The sequence below is a fragment of the Acromyrmex echinatior genome, chromosome 4, assembly GCF_024713525.1.
Source record: "Acromyrmex echinatior isolate Ae372 chromosome 4, ASM2471352v2, whole genome shotgun sequence".
NCBI lineage: Eukaryota > Metazoa > Arthropoda > Insecta > Hymenoptera > Formicidae > Acromyrmex > Acromyrmex echinatior.
This window is the reverse complement of record NC_141855.1, coordinates 5,376,707-5,397,457: the sequence shown is the minus strand read 5'-3', so window position 1 is coordinate 5,397,457 and position 20,751 is coordinate 5,376,707. Positions and strand designations below refer to the sequence as shown.

At 33.9% G+C, this 20,751-nt stretch overlaps 1 protein-coding gene across 2 annotated transcripts; it reads left to right on the top strand.

Annotated features, from left to right (window-relative positions):
• The first annotated feature begins 1,082 nt into the window (after positions 1-1,082).
• ine (solute carrier family 6 member inebriated) lies at positions 1,083-20,714 on the top strand. Of its 2 annotated transcripts, none has more exons than XM_011068096.2 (12): positions 1,083-2,083; positions 6,555-7,349; positions 11,870-12,057; positions 15,163-15,297; positions 16,489-16,714; positions 16,930-17,197; positions 17,777-18,005; positions 18,226-18,338; positions 18,627-18,767; positions 18,848-19,048; positions 19,369-19,545; positions 20,108-20,714. In XM_011068096.2, the coding sequence occupies exons 2-12, from the start codon at positions 6,571-6,573 to the stop codon at positions 20,285-20,287; spliced, it is 2,637 nt and encodes an 878-aa protein (XP_011066398.2). In that variant the 5' UTR covers positions 1,083-2,083; positions 6,555-6,570; the 3' UTR covers positions 20,288-20,714. The 2 variants fall into 2 exon arrangements, with proteins under 2 accessions (XP_011066398.2, XP_087262192.1); XM_087406066.1 differs by lacking the exon at positions 1,083-2,083 and adding an exon at positions 4,106-4,397.
• The last annotated feature ends 37 nt before the right edge of the window (positions 20,715-20,751 follow it).

Genomic DNA, 20,751 nt, shown 5'->3' with positions numbered 1-20,751 from the left:
TTGTAAATAAACTAATCTAATAGTCTAATCTTTACATATTTTAAAATAGATTTTTATTGCTTTTTATAAAGACTATTAGAATAAAATTAAAATAACGTTTTTTGATAAAATAAAATAAAAAGTAATTAAAACATAAACAATACAGCTTCATGGCTTGTCGCCGTACCATCTACGGCTGTATTTTACATTCAGTAAAATAGAAGTTGACGCTCGCTTTGTGCAAGCTTAAAGTCACCGCAGTAGATATGGTTGCTACTGAACAGGCGAAAACCAATGTTTCATTTGTCTATATGTAAGATGAAACTGTATAAGCAACTGTATAAATTCTGATTATTGTACTGTATACATACATATATACTGTACAATAATAATTTAGAGTATCATTAAGTATAAGCGAAGTATTGTATTTAACTTTTAATAATAATTTGAAAGAAATCTCATGCTTGATAATCAAGTGGTCTTAGAAACATTCGTTGCTCAATCACATCTGAAAATTCTGTGTGTGTGTATCTAATAAAATCTCTTTTAATTATACTTTCCACTAGATTTATAGACAGATAAGCAGATATCAATGCTATTTTAACGATGGATAAATCGCTTCGGAACTTCAGACTTGAGAAAGCGACCTTGTGTCAAGAAGAAAATGCGAGGCTATCAACAGCCTACATTAAAAGTTGGTCAATCATTGGTGTTAACAGTGATGCGATATCATTCTCAATCAAATATACAAAGTGCAAAATTCTAGATATTTTAAGTTTTCATTTGCAACAGAAAATCGTAAAATAAAATCTCAACTTAATTAATTATGCAAGAATAGAAAAGTAGAATCTTTTTGTAATTAATTTACGAATAAAGTATGTGTATCACACGTACTTTTCTTTTGAATAAAATTAAAAAATTAAAAATTTTTCTATCTTGTACTTGAAAGTAATACAAAAAATTTAAGCTGCGATTTAAAATCTGAATAAAAAATTATTTCAATAAGAAGATATGTTCTTAAGAAGTAATTCAAATAAAATTTAAAAAATTGTCATTTAAACTACAAAATTGTATCGTTAAATATAAATGTTGAATCATTTCATATGTTTACGACATTCATTCTTATACGGAAAAAATGGATAAATTTCCGATTCCAGTAATTTTTTACAGTCACTTTTTGCAGAGATTATACACTTGATGCATCTTTAAATCCTGACACCGATAACAATGAATGTTTGTTCCATTTATCAACTTGAAATTTGGATATCAATCTTTTTCCTCTCCGCAGTCGTTATCACGTCTTTCCTACTCTGATCGTTTTGCTAATAAACATTCGATCTTTGATCCCAGAATCTGAGAAAACTGAATCATTCACAATTCAATCTATCTATTCATTTTCCTCTCTGATGACATGACCGAGTAGTTGATATCTCCCCCTACATGACCCCGCTAAATAGTCGTCGAGGCGCTGACCATGAGAGAGGTGGGCACGCATCCAGAGGAGGATATCAGCGGTCCCCCCCCCCCTCCAGAACCAGCCGAGTAGTTGTACGCGAGTCATACGATTCGGACTCGAGTCTCTCAACTATGCACACGTCGCGAATCACGCACGTACAACGGCGCTGACGTCGCGGTGTGGGTATCACACGGTGTGTGATGTGTGTGCATGCTGTGCACGCGTATATACGTGCGTGCCGTGCACGCGTGTATGTGTGTCACGAATCGCGGGCAATCGCGAGTCGCGACGCACAGGCGTACACATGAACCCGGATCGTTGTGAAACGCGGGTTCACGACGGTGTTGTCGCTTTATAGTCCGAAAGCGGTCGCTTTGAAGCGATTGTGTACTTTGATCGTGCGATTTTGTTCTGAGAAAAAGAAACAGAAAAAAAAAGAAGTGAACGGAAAACGAATGTGCGCTATACCGCGCAGATGAGAGTACACGTGATACGTTCGAGAACACGCGCTCGCGCGTGCGTATGTGTGTGTGCGCGCGCGTACAGTGGATGTAGTCTCGTTATCACTCGAGTGATACGCGGATGACTTTTGCTCGTCTCGTCGAGATACATCCGATCAGGATTTTCAGGCACGCTGCAATCTGACAGGTAACGCACTTCGCGTGACGTGTGACGCGCGTGGAAGTATCATCGAATGATGATGCTTACCTGTGACAACTCGCTCCCTCCAAAAAGCGCGCGCTCTCCGATCTCGATTTCTCGCAGTGTGACGCACGATTGTTTTTCGTTGTAGTGAAAGTGCAAAGTTTCGTTTTTATATAACAACACTTCGTAATTTTCAAATATATTCCCAAATTTTTTTAAGATTCGATTTATGAATTTTATTTTTATAAAATATATGTATGTATATGTATGGCGTATTCCATGTATCAGTTTATCTAAAAGTAAATTACTAGGATTTTTTAAATGATCATGATGAAAGGTAAAACAAAATAAAATATATGCCTTGCATCTAAGATATTAGAGGTAGTCATTTTTTAACAAAATTTTCTTTTTTTTTTACATCTGTAGTAAAAATTAAAAAATATATTTTTATAATAACTAAACATAAATTTTTTAGAATTTTTTATTATTTTACGTAATAACGATAATTTTAGTAAAAAAAAAATATACAAAAACATCAATTTTAAATAATTAAATGAGAAATTATATCTACTTTTAAAAATCTGAAATAATTTTAAAAAATATTCTAATATACATGCAAAATATGTTACCTTAAAGAAATTTTTGGATCGCAATGGAATTCATTCGTAAACAATAGGTCTGTTTTCTGTGGCTGAACTAGTGTACACTTTTGGAATTTAAAGTGAGATAGATATACATTTGATATTTGTTTAAAGCGAGAAAAAAAGTTGTAGAACAGTTTAGTGCAGGAACAGACCAAAATATTCTTTGCAAAACAAAATTGAAATTTTAGCCTAATCATAGAACAAAAATATTTTAAGGTACTTTCTTTTACATTTAATTTTTCAATATATTTTGCTCAATTATTTAATGGTCGTAAAAAATTTAACGTTTAAATCTAAAAATACGGGAAAAATTCTTAAAAAAATTCTTAAATTCATAAAAATTTTATATGATTCGAAATTTTAGCTACAAATGTGAAGAAAAAAGAATGTAAGAAACGAATTATATCCTCAATATTTTGGATGCAAAGTATATAATACCTATTTTTTTAATCTTCAATCCTCCAAATTACATGTTTTTATTTAAAAAATTCTAAGCAGTGTATGTTCTGACACGTAGAATGTGCCATATATATATGTATATATATATATATACACAAATTGTGTCCCGAAAAAAAAACTTAAAACTTGTATTTCGTACACAGCTTTACGTTTTTTAAAAAAAATTTTATCTTTACAGTTCTATATCTTAACAAAGACTTGATTACAAAAGATTTGAAAAACAATTTGAAGTTCGAAGTTTATACTTTAATGTTTTTGATCATTTTTTAATTTAATTCTGCAGAACTAGAGGGATAAGAAATTTTTACAATGTTTTTTTTTGCCAAATTTGAACGTTGATTGTAAAAAATGCAGGTTTCAATCGCGTAATTTGGTTAAGAACAATTGTAAGAAAATTTTTAAAGAAAGATTTTTAAAGAAAATTTTATAGGTAAAGCCCTGCACTTTTTTGTAAAAGTATTAAATTTTTGTTGAGTAGTATATATACGTAATAACGTCCATGTTAATGTATAAATTTAATTAATAATAGACTAAATTTGAGTCAAATTTAATTTATTATTTATTAAATTCATATGTTAATATGAACGTTGTTTACTTTAAAACTAATTATAAAAATGAATTGTTTTACATTTTAACATATAAATATATAAAATAATATAAAATATATAAATATATAGAAATTAAAAATAATAACATATTATATTTAACTCAGAATGATTACTATTATTTGGTTATTATTGTTCCTTTCAAATTTAACAGTGTAGATATATATGTAAAATATTCTTCTTTATAATTATTGCCTTTCTCTAACTTTTCGTTATTTGTCCATATTGCAAAAAAATGCTTGTTTCTTTAAGTAATTAAAAAATTATAATTAATGCCATTACTATTTCACAGCGATCGTTTGATGTAACGCTTGATATAACGGCTGTCCGCGTGAAAATTGTTTAAGCATCGTAAGACATTTGTAAACATTGTTGAACGTAAGAATTTTGTAACAAATCATATTAGATTGATAGCCGTACGCACCTGCGATGACACTATCTCTAGCTATCAGAAATGTCGTAAAGAGTCGCGCAACATAGTCAGTCGTATCTGCAAGGAGTACGCGCGCAGTCACGTGGCTGTTTCTCATCGTTATGTCAAGATGAAAGAAAGTTGTTTTAGCGGATTTAAGTTTAAAACGGAACAAGAAAAAAATCGAAGTTGAACGGGTAAATAAAATAGAATTAAATAATATTAACGTTTAGAAATCTAAAGTCAAGGTACTTAAGACAAGCTGAAACAAATCGAAAAATTTAGGCTTTTGAACTTATGAGAATGTTAACGTTAAAGATTCTTTATAATTAAAGATTCTTTACAATTTTTAATAAAGAATGTTAACATTTTCATGTGTTGCGGTATTTGTTTGTTTTATTAGAAAAACGATTTTTGAATAATGATATCTTCTTTATGTTTAACGATATTAACAGTAGAATAATAATTTACGTACATATATATTTTTATTATTTAATAATATTTGCATAAATTTAAATATATTTATCAATGGAAAGAGATAAAGGAGAAAGTAAATTGATTAATTTAATTATTTACATTTTGCAACAAAAGTCATGACAAATCTCAATAAATGAGCCACAATAAATTTGATAAAAAATTAGTAAGTACAAATCAATCACTTTGACAGTTTTCATAGTTTTAATATTAATAAACGTAATAAATATTTATATTATGTAAATAGTTGAAGTTTCATAGAATATTACTTGATTTCTATTAGTGATGTAATGAATTATTCGTCAGTAAATAATTTAAATAGGTGGTTGTACAAATTTCTCGAATTGATATTCGTCGCGAGATGACATCTAATACATATATTCGACAATTTATGTTAATCATGTGAACTACCACAGAGAGAAATACTCCTCGCACCACTCAAAGCTTGTTCGCACCGGTAACCATGTTATGGATGATACAATTCGCGGATGTGTGTATTAAATTGAATATTTCATTGAAAACATCCCAGAGAACATTCGTAGAATATACATAATTACTCGTAAAATGTAGATCAAACAATTAAAATTTATTTAAAAAATTTCATGAAAATCTTTGTAAGAGAGACTTTCTCTCTCTCTCTCTCTGCACAAAAAGAAAGAACGATAGGAAAGATAAATGCATGAAAAAATATATAAAATACATTTTTATAAATAATAATAAATGGAAAAATTTTTATAATATCATACAAATACGAATATTTAAAAAAATTAAATTTCTAAACAATTTTTCAAAACACATGATCAGTTTCGCAATTACATCATATTGTAATGTGTTATATGTCATTAAGGTCAATCACAGACTATCAATCCGTGTTATAGGTCAGTCACAGACTATCAATCCGAACTTTGATCACGCTGTTTGATACGATGCAATGTATTGTTTTCGTTTGAACTCTACAAGTATTTCATCGCCTCACTACCACCTTCGATAAAATCGGCGGCAGCCCAAACAATGGTTTGATGTCTCTCGTCATCATTTATTTATAAGTTCCTTTCTGGGTGTCTCAAGATTGTCGAAAGTCTTCTATCTTCTGAATTTTACAGTAAATCTGGAGCCGACCTCTCCTTTATTCGACGGATGTGCGCGCGTATGTGTTTGTGGTTATTTAATAATTTCTGTATTTTGTTTCTTCTATTCACATGTCTTTCGAAGAATCGTATGTATGTAATTTATGTACACTGGACCAGTTGTCAATTTGGTGATTTGCGATTTTGCACTATACGATGCGCCTAAAGGTTTAATTAAAATTTAATACCCTTTTAACTATTAACATTAACATTATTAAATTGCTTGTCAGATACTATTAAATTGCTTGTCAGATATTATTAAATGACTTGTCAATTTAATAATATGTGATATTACTCTAGTTTTGTTTATGATTGCGCTTTAATATTAAAAAAGATTTTAACACGTGGTTTACAAAATTGGATATATATTATATAAATTTATACTGAAATATTTAAGTACTAAGATCCGCTTTAAAAATAGGATTACTTTTCTTAATTAAAAAATTTAATTAATTTAAAATTCAAACTAATTTATTCGATTATTTTTAATCGACATTTAATCGTAATTTATCATCAATTTTTATATATCGTTAAATTTTAATTTATTATTAGAATACTATTCGTATTGTGCTTTCCATTTTTATTTTAAAGTTTTATTTTACTGTCAGAAAAAAGTTGGTCGCTCATAACTGTCAATTTTCCTAAGACACTAATAGAGGTCTTTTTCCCCTTCCTCAATATAACATGTATACATATATATATATATATATATATATATATATATATATATATACTCTCTCTCTCTGTCTGTAGAAGTGGTCATGCGATTATGGACACCGAGAGCGGTAACAACGATAGCGGCATCAATGGCAGCACCAGTGACGAACCGCGCAACGAGAACAAGTCCGTCCTACCGAAGTACGGGGATGCTACCCACGGCAAATTCCTCGGCAAACAGGCCGGCTGCGTGCGTAAAATGAGCACGATGCTTGAAGAAGAGGACGACGTGTCCGACGATGCGGATCCAGACGTGATCGGAATCCGCCGTCAACATCAAAAACGTCCCGAGATCGAATCCGAGTGGTCCTCAGAAGAGGAGAGAGGTCGTTTGCTCAACACCGCCAAACATGAGATCCTTGTTGTACCGAGCACTAGTGGTAACAATGTCAAAAGGGTGGCCAGCCACGACGACAGTCCCGAAAGTATTCCTCGAGATAAAGGCCATCGTCGGCGGCCACGGCTGGTGCTTGATCAGGCTGACTCCGGATCGAGTTCGGATCGCGACAACGGATTGCATAGCCCTGGCAGATCGAGCTCCAGAAGCATCGATCCACGACACTATCGTCATTATTGTGCCAACGTGCGTTCGCCGAGAATCTTCAGCATGGATGAGAACCATCAGCACTGTCCCTGCTGCCATCAATTATCACCTACCTGGACCTCTCTGTACACGGAGAACAACGGAAGTCAGGCTCGCTCATTCCCCGACACGATCTCGATCAGATCTCTGGCGTCGATCGGCCTGGGTTCTTCTGACGGCCGGAAGCTCACGATACGTAGAGTTCCCACTTCGCCGTCGGAGCTGCTTAACGTGGTACATCCGCCACCGTAAGTGAGACACATTGCCTACGATTGTGCCTCGGTACTTTCGAAGAAACGACCGCGTGAATCACGCTCCACGTGATAGCGCGCACGCGTGCCCGTTTGAACGTGAGTACGCTTTCGTGCAAAAGCGAATAGCGGAGCCTATAAAAAAAAAATGATCAGGTTACGTTCGTATTTTATCTCTTAAAATGAGATGCAGAAGTTTGGTGGCGAACAGAAGATATAGAAATCAGTTCTATGTTGTTTCTGAAATACGTGATTAATCTCACCGCAATTAATCTCACTGAATTTATTCTTGTATTTCTTTGAAGAATGTTTATCCTTAAAAAAGAATTAATCTTTAAAGAGATAATTACGATGCTACACGGTTTTGCTAAGGTTTCTAAAAATTTTAAGCTACATACAGATCTGAAAATAATTTTATTCAACGAAAATAATTACATAGGAATCTCAAGCTTGATGATCAATGCAGCAAAAAGTTTTGATATTTTAACAGTTTGAGATCCTACATAATTATTTTGATAGTTCAATAAAATTATATTCAAATTTGTATCTATATAGCTAACTTTTTAGAGATTTTAGCAAAACTGTTGTTATCACGTATACACAGATTTAAAAATAATTTTATTTGGATCATCAAAATAATTGTATAGGTTCAAACATGTTACTAGAATATTAAAACTTTCTGTAGCATTGTTATCAATTCAAACGTTCTATATAATTACTTGGATGATCCAATGAAATTATTTTTCAATTTGTAAATTATTTTCAGATCTAAATTTTTAAGTATTTTAACAAAATCGTTCTTTCCATGTATAATTATTAGAGCGCTTGTTTTGTGATAACATAAAGTATAAAATAAAAAATTTCGTGTTTACACGTCTGATGAGGACACGCGTGATGAAAATAATATATTAGGAGACAAGACTTATTTTAAGAAAAATAATATAGCGCTCACTTGAGATAACATCTAAATTCCACTAAATTATCGAGACAGTTTTATCTAAACAATTGGCAAACACAATCGAGGCAATCGATGATTGAATTTTAAATTATTTTCCCGTCGCGTTAAATTAAATTATTCCTTTGTTTGACGTGTTCGTTATCTCCAATTCTAAAATACATAATCGTGAATTAGCAGCATGATTGTGTGTCAAAAGCTCTATCACCCATATGTTTCTTACATAGGATCTAATATTTTGTATAAATATCCTAAATAAACTGAACCGTTTTACACGACACATAAAAATAAAACTGTAGCTCGACGTATCCTTCAGTAAGAGAGCTCCGCGAAGCAGTTCGAGAGTACATTGTTCAAGAACTATCCTAACGATTATCTCCAAAGAATAAAGATAAAACGTTCCGGAGTTGCTTGCCTAATGCGTGTGAATTGTACCGCAAATTGCAAATTTGCCTCTTCGCTTTGTCGCGTTGATGCACAATTTCTTTACACTATTCAAGGTTAGTCGCATCAATTATTAATGGTTAATTAAATTTACCGTTCCTTTCTAGATTATAGTTTTAAAATTAAAGAATAGAGAATGTGAGGTAGAAGATAAATAAAATAAATTTTAATGTAGAAGGATTGAAATATATGTCAGATTGAAATAATTATGTAATAGATTACATAACAATAATAGATATAATAAATAAATAATAATAGATTGAAATATTACGTTTATCCTTTGTGAAGCCTTCGCTACTAAAATTGACTCTAGAACACCTATTCAATTTTCCATACAAGTCACCTTAAGTGCAATTTAGACTCGATCGCGTTATCAACTAATATTAATTGCTGTTGATAAAATTTTCACACTGCATACCTACATTGCAATCAGGACTATAATCCGGAAAGGAGCAAGGGTCAAGTTAGTTAATCGACAGCGTCGATGAAATTGGCTCTCAATTTACCACGGATAGCTCTAATCAACGTTTGTCGCTATCTGTTCTAAAGCACGGAAGCTGCTGCATCAGATTCATCTCGTGTCCGCAAATTAGAGTCGAGAGATCGAAACCGGTATAATTTCCGATATAATTTTGGTGAGTTCAAATGTCGGTGTGCTATACACGTACGAAAACGATCTCCGCTCGCGAGATACGAATCCACTGTCATCGAAAATTGAATTCACCTATTAATTAGACCGGTCTAGTTAGACCGGTTTCGATTGCTCTGATTAGGGCCTCGTCTATCATCGGGTTGCGGCGGATTCTACGTACGTGACGAGAGATGCGCTACGCGTCTAAGCTCGACGCGAAGCCGTCAGATCTCGTCATCCAGGGTCTGCAATTCCGGCGTATCGTCCCGAAGACGTAAGTGGATAATAGGTGTACAATGTAAGACCCCACCGGTTGTTGTAAGTAGGTGTGCTTGTGCGGTGTGACATATTGTTGCGATTCTGTCCTGCTTCTTCCATTGAAACGGGACAGCGCTTGAAACGACCCGTAATCGTCGTCCTACATTTAGATCTTGTCACATCTCGTTTTTGAAGCGGCGCGCACACGGGTCTCCCGCGTGTGAAAACGGTACCCGTCTTCATGAGATTCGTTAACGCGAATAAAGAACGAAGCGCTCTGCATAGAGAGAACGATTTTGATGAAATATTTAAAATTTGATTGGAGAGAGTTATACAGAATTGAAAATAATTTTCTTAAACTACCAAAATAAAACACTCAAGCATGGTAATATCGTAGAAAATTTATAGTTATTGTAACAATCAGCTTAAATAGTATCTAATTTATTTCAAGAGTTTAACAAAATTTTTTTTTGGATCTGTATTTAATTAAATTTTCGCTTTGTAAAACATTTGTAAAAATGGATCAAAACTATCCTTACTCCATTTTCCCTTGATAGTCAGTAAATGATCGTCAAAGACATACAAAGTAAGTTTAAACCTATTTTCACTATAATATACATATTCTTTTTATGACTATTTACTGACTGTCGAGAGGGGGAAGAATAGCTTCGGCCTAAAAAAATGTTTTAAAGCGATCTCATTATTTGATTTCGCCCAAATTTTCTTGATTTATAAATGGCATGTAAGAAACTTCATTTCTTAAATAATTTAATGACATCTGACATGATCGCGGCGACTAGTCAAGAGCCTTAACATCATTTATAAATTTACTTTTCATCAATTGTTAATTTTGCAAATATTTACTTACTAGAAAAAATTTGTAAGTTGCAATTTCACTTACGCGTATGTGTAAAAATACCTTTAATAGTAGGTTACCTAAATTATTCACTATAATTGTTGTTACATAAAATTTTTTTACAGCGTATAAAATAGAGAGAAACGAGAAACACTTGCGATACAATTACTATCCATTAATATCACCTTTAAAATCATAATATGCAGTAATTCATCTCAAATTAGTTTGTCTTCTCCAGTGCGAAAATTCTGTCGATCAGTGCCATCTGACACTCGTCTTCGTTACTGTCATATTTACGATGACATATACGGTATATCTTCTTTAAAAAAAAAAAAAAAAAAAAAAAAAAAAGAGCTGACACACCGTATACGAGGCGCATTATCGTATCCGCGATGCTTCCGCGGCGTGGTATATTAGTTTTCCGTTGCGAAACGAACGGGAATGTACACAGGTGCGTCGCGTATATCTTTCAGCATTGTCGACCGCCCTTTCCTCCGCCCTGTTCCTCCGCCGCCCATGGCGGCCTGACACCATTTCAACGCTCACCGCACCGTAAAGTACGAATTTACGCGATAAATGCATAAAAATTCCTCGATCCCGACGCTTACATAATGCACCGCGCAAAAGTCGGTTTTTATGTTCCATACTATTTCACGCGACGCTTTTATCACGGTAACACCGACTGGATTCTTTCCGGTATTGGCTCTCGTTCGTTTGCGTGCGCCCTTCGCCCGTGAACGCAAACACGAGCGGAATCGGCGAGGTATAATTGGTGATCGTAGGTATAAATCCTACGATATTTCGCGTAATACATGAACTGTTACCGTCGCTAATCGGTACGTCACGTTATGACGCTCGAAATCGACCGCTGTATAAACAATGACGATGAATATTTAACGGTCGCCATTGGACTTTACGTGAATGCGCGTCATGCAAATGAACCTGTAAAGCACGGCTGACACGTGACGCGCCTTTGTGTGATTTACCGTCAAATAAATTTTTACAACATGCATTAGGCACAATTTCCGTAGATGCATAATACGAGGCGCGAAATCATTATGCACTTGAAAGAGTCGTCACGATAGTAATGATTCTTCGCTGATCTATTGTTCTGAGGGAATTTATAGAGACGTACTGTCCGCAAGTGATATCCTTCCACTTCACGATGCGAAGATTAAATTATATTATTCACCTGGCGAAATATTTAATAAAACGTTTATTGCTGTTTTTCCATTAAACTGTCATAACTCGTAACATTTTTCTCGGAGCTCTCTCAATTTTTCTTTCGCATTCCACGCTGTAGATGTCTTTCGTTCGAGCACCGGCTACATTTGCAATATAAAAGCTTGACGTCGTGCGTTGCATTTTTGCAGTTTCGAGGATGACGTTTCTACGTGGACCAGCTATGACGATCTGGACGCGGACGATCCCGGCGATTATCGGCAACCCAGGAGGCTTCACTGGGCGAATAAAATGGAATTCGTTCTCGCCTGTATAGGCTACTCCGTCGGTCTCGGTAACGTCTGGAGATTTCCTTACTTGTGCTACAAAAGTGGCGGCGGTGAGTCTCACGATAAATGCATGAATCTATTACGTAAATTACGCGTAATCGTGACGAGAATACCCAGTTTTACTGAAGTGTGAAAGAAGTCTTACAAGATAAAAGAGCGAGAGAGGGGGAGGGAGGGGGAGAAAAGAGTTCACGCAGATATTGCCTGCAGTTATAAGGTCGAAAAAATAAAGCAGATGTCAAATAAGCAGACACACAATCGCTACGTATTCGCCACGATTAGCATTGCCGTGATAAGAGCACGCGATTATTTTGCACGTTGCGAAATACGTCAGTGTCGAGACAGCTGACGGAGCAATCAGAATCCGTGATATTATCCTCCAATTTTTACGAGCTTGGAGCAGCTTATTTAAGCAACTCTGAAACACTGTGCAATGTCTTTTCGTTTCCCTTTAAAAACATTCTTCAAGTATTTCTTTCTATTCTTTCAACGTTTTATCACGGGAATAACGCGACGTGAAAACGTGGCGAATCGTAAACGATAAATTGTTGCACGTATTGAACCAGCAAATGATACTCTTCTCGTAGACGCGAGAAGAGTATTATTATCGAATAAAAATCGCGCGCGTGCAGTACGAGGAAAAAATTACACCCCGTCGCGGAAGGAACAAATTGAAGCTCCTATGTTGAAAATCGCGACGTCTTGCGTAAGCCGAGCTTTAGATTCAGGGCAACGCGACGAGCTCTCTCGCAATCCCGGCAACGTGACCGCGTATCGTGTTGCCGGTAATTTTCAAAGTCTGGAAGCATCCGGAGCCCGGATGCGTGGCGCAATTCGCTCGCGGAACTTGATACATGACCTTGCCGGAACACGGCTTACGCCGCCGGGCGCGGTAAATGATTTCAATGACACCGGTGTGGAAATAATCGGCCGAGTATCATCTCGGTGCTACGTGCTCTGTCGGTCTAAATTGAAGAGCCGGAAAACCGGCTCGGATAACGCGATCCGATTTAGACGATTGGAATGATTTATTGTTTCGCTCGGACGACGTCGATCTAAATTTACGCGAAGATTGAGGAGATCAAAGTGGATTAGAGATCTCTCACTTTTATCAGACAAGCGCGTGTCATACATGTGATCTTCACCGCACACTCTGATATCTAGATATAATTTTGACATTTATTTGACTGTCTTATAACTTTTTATTCTGCCTTCAGTCAAGACTTATATTTCAAAAGTAATTATTATAAATAAAAATATACAGGGAAAGAATTTTTTGTTAAAATATCTAAAAATTTAAATACAGATCCAAAAATAATTTTGTTCGCTATCAATTATATAAGAAATTCAAACATGATGAGCTCATCAAAAAAGTTTTGACATTTTAACAATTAATTTGAGCGTCTTATATAATTATTTTAATAACCCAACAAAATTATTTTCAGATCTGCATTTAGCTAAATTTTTAAATACTTGAGCAAAACTGTTCTTTTTGTGTAGGATAATTAGATAAAGAGAGACGAATTATTTTTAAATTAAATAAGTGGCAGAAAGAGAGACGGATTATTTTTAAATTAAATAAGTGTCATTTATTTATTATTATTATTTTGGAATTAATTTAATTAATTAAAAGATCACTAATAAAAAATGTAGCATCTTATAAAAGTTATTTCCATTTGTAGAATATTATAGAACACTTTTATTTAATTGTAACTTTTGTATAATACATTTCCATGCTTATAATGAGCTGGAAACTACTCTGTAATTTCAACAGCCTATGCATGGGCAAGTTAATTCGTTATACAAATAGCACATAGTATTGATGTAAAAATACAGTGCATAATTTTGCAAAATCACATATTAAACGGAAGACCGGAAAATCAGGGGAAATAATGCGGTTCTACTTGCGCACGCGAGATGCACGTTCCGATAGTCATTGTTACTGCGATGCTAAATTGCATTTTCGTGATAAAGACGATACTGTAGTGAATAACTGTAACAATATTAATGCGAGTGTGCGTCATTATCCGCCTTGTAATGCGACGCGATTGGATTTTCGCTAGAAATTAAATCGCTCGTAATCATTACTGATATGTCACATTAAATCGGCTCCGACTGTTATCTCCGCATTCTCGTTTAATATCGATAATTTATTTGGAGTGTGTGATCGCGTATATTATATCGTCTGCAGCGAACTAAATGAAAACTGTCATTCGTGTCGTTGCTCGGCTCGGATTGAAGCGACGGAGAAAAACAGATCGGATAACGCCATATGATTTATGCTCGTGACGTGTTGTATAGCATTCCGTCGAGATTGGGAAATTTACATCTTTCCGCGAGATGTAAAAGAAATTACCGTACATGCATGACTGTCGTGCATTTTACACAAATGGATCAAAATGTCCCAAATATTAAAAAATTCTGTGTAACAGAATGAGATCAAATCATAATAATAGTCACTGTAAGCGCGACAGTACGATTCGTTCGCCCGGAAAGCTGTATCAGCGTTTGACAATGGAAGGAAACTTGCCAACAGCTGACTAATCATCACCTCTGCCGTTCTCGCGGCAGCTAAATGCTCGATGTCAAATTAAGTCGTAATCCGTAGCGCCGCTACGGATCATCGTTTATTGCGAATAAAGAGTTACATCCAGTGACCTTGTCGCTACCCACAGTATGATTAATGTCGAGGCACTTATTACGTGCACGCGCGAACCTTGGTTTAGCAAAACGCTAAGTGAGACCTGTGTCTCTCGCTAACTGGATTAATCTTTTCTTTTTTTTTTTTGAAAGAGAGAGAGAAATAGGCCATCATTGTTCTTTACAGTTATACGTGGAAAGAATGATTTTGCTGAAATATTTAAAAATTTAGCTAGACACAGATCTGAAATTAATTTTGTTAGTCTGTCAGATCTAAAAATAATTAGGTAAGATGCTCAAATTTGTTATTAGAGCATCGAAAGTTTTTGCAGTATTGTTCATTATGCTTGTGAGTTTCTTACATAATTATTTTAATGATCCAATAATATTATTTTCACACACAAATCTGTATCTAGCTAAATTTTTAGATATTTCAACAAAATCGTTTTTTTTTTTGTGTATGTTTAATGTATAGCACCGAGGGAATCTCACTTACATCGATCGCATCGTTTCAGGTGTGTTCCTCGTGCCTTACTTTTTAATACTCGTAGTATGTGGAGTACCATTGCTGTACATGGAACTCAGCATCGGACAATTCACTCGTCGCGGCCCAATCGGAGCCCTGGGTCAAGTATGTCCATTGTTGAAAGGTAAATGGATAAGAGTCACGATGTGCCAGATTGCCGATTAAATCTCCAACGACTATTTGATAAAAACTTCTCACGTGCTCATTTTTATAGCGTCGTAAAATACGTTGACTGGAAACATGCTTAACTTGAAAAGAACATTGAGTGTGTGCGAATATAATAGGATTAAAATTATCACTGTTTTATCCCCTTAACGTCATTCTATCTTTATAGATCTTTTTTTTTTATTATTGACTTGGTCTCTTTTTTTTCTTTTAACTACAATTTTATTATCTGGACTAAACCTGTTCTCGTCGCCGAACGACGAACAGATTTTTTACATTTTATTTTGCTGGCTGACTACTGTATATTTTTATATTCATTAGTTTTAAAAATATGACGATCATTTACATACACGTTTTATTTTTGAACTTTCATAATTTATTGTTTGTTTCATACAATGTTTGTGCCGCCATGTGTTTACGCACTTTTAATCTCAATGTTGGTCTCTTATCATGTTCTAATTTAGGTATCTTTATTTTTAATTATTGACAGATGACATTTGTAGTTGATTCTTATATTTAAGACCGCCTTAAATAATGTCTTAAGATGTTAATACGGCTCTATGATTGACTTATGACTTAATTTTAATACTATATACTTAAGATCTTTTTAAATGTGTCAAAACGCTAATACGGCTTTATGATTAGCTTGTTATTTAATCTTACTATATACTTAAGATAGTCTTAAATATAAAAATTGACTATGAATACGACCTTATCGTCTATCATAATAATTTAATTCAACATCTATTTATTTTTTACGAATATTTTAATAAAGATAAAAGATAAAGATTTTCTGATAAAGAACTATAATGTAATTGAAATGTTCAAGATTAATTGTTACCATCTTCGTAAATAAAGATTATTTTTTACAATTATATTTTAATCGACACCCTAAATTAGATCTCGTTGTTGACCTTGTTTTTGACCTATTGTTTTGCATATTACGAACTACATTAATAATCATTATTTATTTTTAATTACTAATTAATTATTATATTAATGATGAATTTACTTGTTTTTATTCTTTATTGCGGATATTTGAACACTTTAAAGCTGTAATTTTAATAATCGAGCCTCCTCGGAATATATATCCTAAATTGCGTGTAATCACCTACAATATTATATTAATTATTAATTTCTGTTTTTATAGGAGCAGGTTTATCGTCAGTCGTAATATCATTTTTAATGTCTACCTACCACAATGTGATAATAGCCTACGCAATCTACTACTTCTTCTCGGCATTCCGATCGGAGCAACCATGGTCACGTTGTGATAACTCGTGGAATTCGCCGCGCTGTTGGCTGCCTAGTTATGGGTCCATCGATAATCGAACTCGGCCGAATCTGACGAGAACACCATCCGAGGACTTCTTCGAGTAATTTTCTTAATATTTAGACTAATTAATTCAGTTTGTTATTGTAATTATATAAATATATGGATAATAAAATATGAATACATGTATATACTTTCTAAAAAAAAAAAAATTTTAAACGTCTGTGGTTATTATATCGCGTGTAAGATAGTTTATAAAACGATCGCGTGTTGTAGCTTCGAAGTGTTTAAAGTAAGAATAATTGCCTTTCTATTTAGCAACAAGGTCCTGCAAATTAGTAGTGGCATCGAAGAGCCGGGGATTTTGAGATGGGAGCTCGTGGCGTGCTTGATAACTGCATGGATCATGGTATATTTTTCCATCTGGAAGTCCATTAAGTCATCAGCACAAGTGAGATACCTGACAGCAACGCTGCCTTTTCTTCTGATCGTGGTCTTCCTCACGCGATCCCTCACTCTGGAGGGAGCCGCGAAAGGTCTGCAATTCTTTTTCCATCCACGCTGGGAATTACTTGGCGATGCAAAGGTATCGCAATATCGATTTCTCGATTAACAAGAAAGAGAAATATGATGAGTAATAGAATAATAGAATAGCCGTAATTAATAATAGAAATTATTCTATTAGTAAAAAATGTGTACGTGAAGACGTACACAAATGAAGTAAATATACATACATTATTATTGTGCTTAAAGTTTAAAAATACATTAACAAATTAGTTTCAAAAAAAATCGTATCTTCTTTACATGATAAAAAGTATCTTATCTTGAATTTTTAATTAAAGTTAAGATAATAAATGTTCAGTTTAAATGGACTGAATGTTTATAAATTCAAATTGAAATTTTATTAACTTTTATAGGATGAGAAAGCTATTAGTGGCGCTGAAACAGTATATTTATATTTTGAGACAAAGAACGTAATCAAATAATGAATTATAATAAATCTTATTCAAGGAAAAAAGTTGTAAAATAGATCCCCATCCTCTAAAGGTTAAGCACCAAGATTTAGTTCAGATTAAAATGGCATTTTTCTATAATTAGTTGAATTATATCAGTCTAATATTTATTGTTATTATTATATCATTTATTATCAATATTTATTGATTAGGTCTGGATTAACGCCGCGGCGCAAGTCTTCAATTCTGTAGGAATTGCTTTTGGCTCAATGATATGTTTTGCGAGTTACAATCGATTCCACAACACAATCCTAGTAGACACCATTGCCGTTTCACTCATAAACGCCTTCAGTAGTTTACTAGTTGGAATATTCTCGTTCGCCACAATCGGCAATATAGCGCTGGAGCAAAACATGTCTGTCGATGCTGTCCTAACCGATGGTACGTATAGAAATGAAGTTTACGTCACGCTAAATATGATAAATTATGTAAGTATCAATATAAGTATGTCACGCGCGTTATGGAGAGAAAGGGTATAAGACGTAGAATTTGCAGTCAACGAGATTGTTGCATTTTTTTTTTAATTTTTTCCTCATTTATTTTACATCGTCAGATTAACTCCCCCTGACATTTTATAGATAAATCATAATTTCCGTTCAAGGACCTGGTCTAGTCTTCGTCATCTATCCGCAAGCGCTAGCCAAGATGCCAGCTTCTCAACTCTGGGCTGTGCTATTTTTCTTTATGCTGGTCTGCCTTTCGTTAAACAGTCAAGTAAGCTTATATGAGAAATAATGACAGATAAAGTCTTATTTCCTATCGCGATGCTGTGTACACGCGCGATTACGGATTAATCTGTAAACAAATGCAATTACATCGAATTGTATCATCGTACGAATTATTTACGGAGATATAAACAATGTTAGTCATGAAACGAAAAACAAATGCTACAGTCACATTACTCAATAAATGCAAATCGTATTTTAACAACCTTTCTATTTCGAAAATCGTATAATAATTGGACTTTTGCAATGCTTTATTACATAAACTTCGGAATTTCAGTTTGCCGTTGTTGAAGTGGTTGTTACGTCAATCCAAGACGGTTTCCCGAATTGGGTGAAGCGTCATCTTCTCTGCCACGAAGTGCTGGTCCTCCTCATATGCGTCATTTCGTTCTTATTTGGATTGCCAAATATTACGCAGGTAAAACGAATGGATGTTTACTCAATATAATAAAAACTAACACTCTTATCCCTTACTAAATGATTTTCTGACTGCCTCAGGGCGGTATTTATTTTTTCCAACTAATAGATCATTACGCCGCATCGATGTCTATCATGTTCTTGGCGTTCTTCGAAGTAATTGCAATCTCGTGGCTTTACGGCGTACGGCGACTGTGCAATAACGTCAAAGAGATGACTGGACGTTTGCCTTCGAAATACTTCCGATTCTGTTGGTTCCTTGCTGCGCCTCTTCTTATAATGGTATTCAAAAATATTAATTTTAGGATATTAAAACTATTTTGTATCGATAATCTATCTGAGTAACGACTAAAAAAATGTTGACTGCAAATCAAACAAAGTATGACATTCCGGATTTAGAAACGGATTCATAGACGTCAATTATTCACGTTCGCGCAACTATTATTCTCAGAAAAACATGATATATCTTGTTTTTATCTGATGATAACAATTATATAGATAATTGCTTGCTTTCAATCCTGCTCCCTTGCACTTATCTTCATGCAGTCGGCAATTTTCAAGATATATACGGCAGTATTATTATAATTACCTTATCTTCTTAGGCTGTATGGGTATTCAGCTTAATTGATTATGAGCCGCCGACCTACCATAACGGTGATTACATATATCCATGGTGGGCAGAAGCGATCGGATGGGGCATCGCATCTCTCTCTTTAATTTGCATACCCGCTTTTGCCGTTTATGTATTCGTCAGAGCGGATGGTGCGACGTTTGCTGAAGTATGCTGAGTTTTATTGACACTGTTGAATTGAAGTCAATTAATTTATTACAAAAAATTAACATAGAACTATCAAAATAGTTTGATTGTAATTTAACTGATTGTAATTTTTTATTAAACTTACAGTACTATATTTTCTGAGATTTACCATAACTTTTATTACAATATGTATATAATTAAATTTCTTTATATGTATTTTTTCTCTTTATCTTTTAAAATACGTTAATTGTTGGTAGTTCTAGAGTTAATTATCTTATGAAAAAAAAAAAAATAAAGATATTAATAGATATTACTTTAATCATTTCTTTATTGTAATGAGAAAATTTTTTTGAAAATTGATAGAAAATACCTTTAAAATTTAACAACAAATTTAACATATATTTTCTATATATTTTATATATTTTCTATATTTTTTCATATTATAAATAAAAAATCTTATTTTTTATTTATACCGTTAAAAATATTGTTAAATTGCTAAAAAAATTTATTAAAAGTAACTTTAAAAAAGTATCGCTAGAAAAGAAAGAGTATTTCGTTTTCTATATAAGAACTTTTATCCGCAGAGATTCAAAAATTCCATCAAACCACACTTCGAGGCGTGCAAAGTTTGCGGACAGGAATATTGCATGGAGCCTATGCACAATCTACCAGAGCCGCCAGAAGATATGCTCAAGGAGCCACAAACGGATGTGAATACATCCATACAACTGAATTCCTACAATCAAATGAAGCCTCAGACGTGATAATATATCGACTCGCAGGAACGACTCACTTTTCACAGTTGCGTTTAATCTACAGGATGCCAAAGCATTTTGAGAAATGATTGGTTAACAAGAAATATCATTCGCTCGTGTACTTTTGTCGTCGATCATTACGATAACTGTCGTGGCAGTCAACATTCCATATTTATAATCTCGTTATAAGGACAGTAATCACTTGCGAAAGAGTCATTAGGATAAGAACATATCTATTATATATTCTCATAAAATGTTATTACTTCTTGTAAACTGTTACTCTTTACGCCATTGTCATGTGATAGACTATATAGACAAGCACTGATTTGACATAAGAATATATTTCTGTATATATCGCAGTCAATACGCAATCTAATGTGTACAACATCGTTAACCATAATTTTAATAAATTATTATATATTGTCCAAGAATAAAAGTATTTCTCTCAACGGTATCCGACTTTTCCATATTGT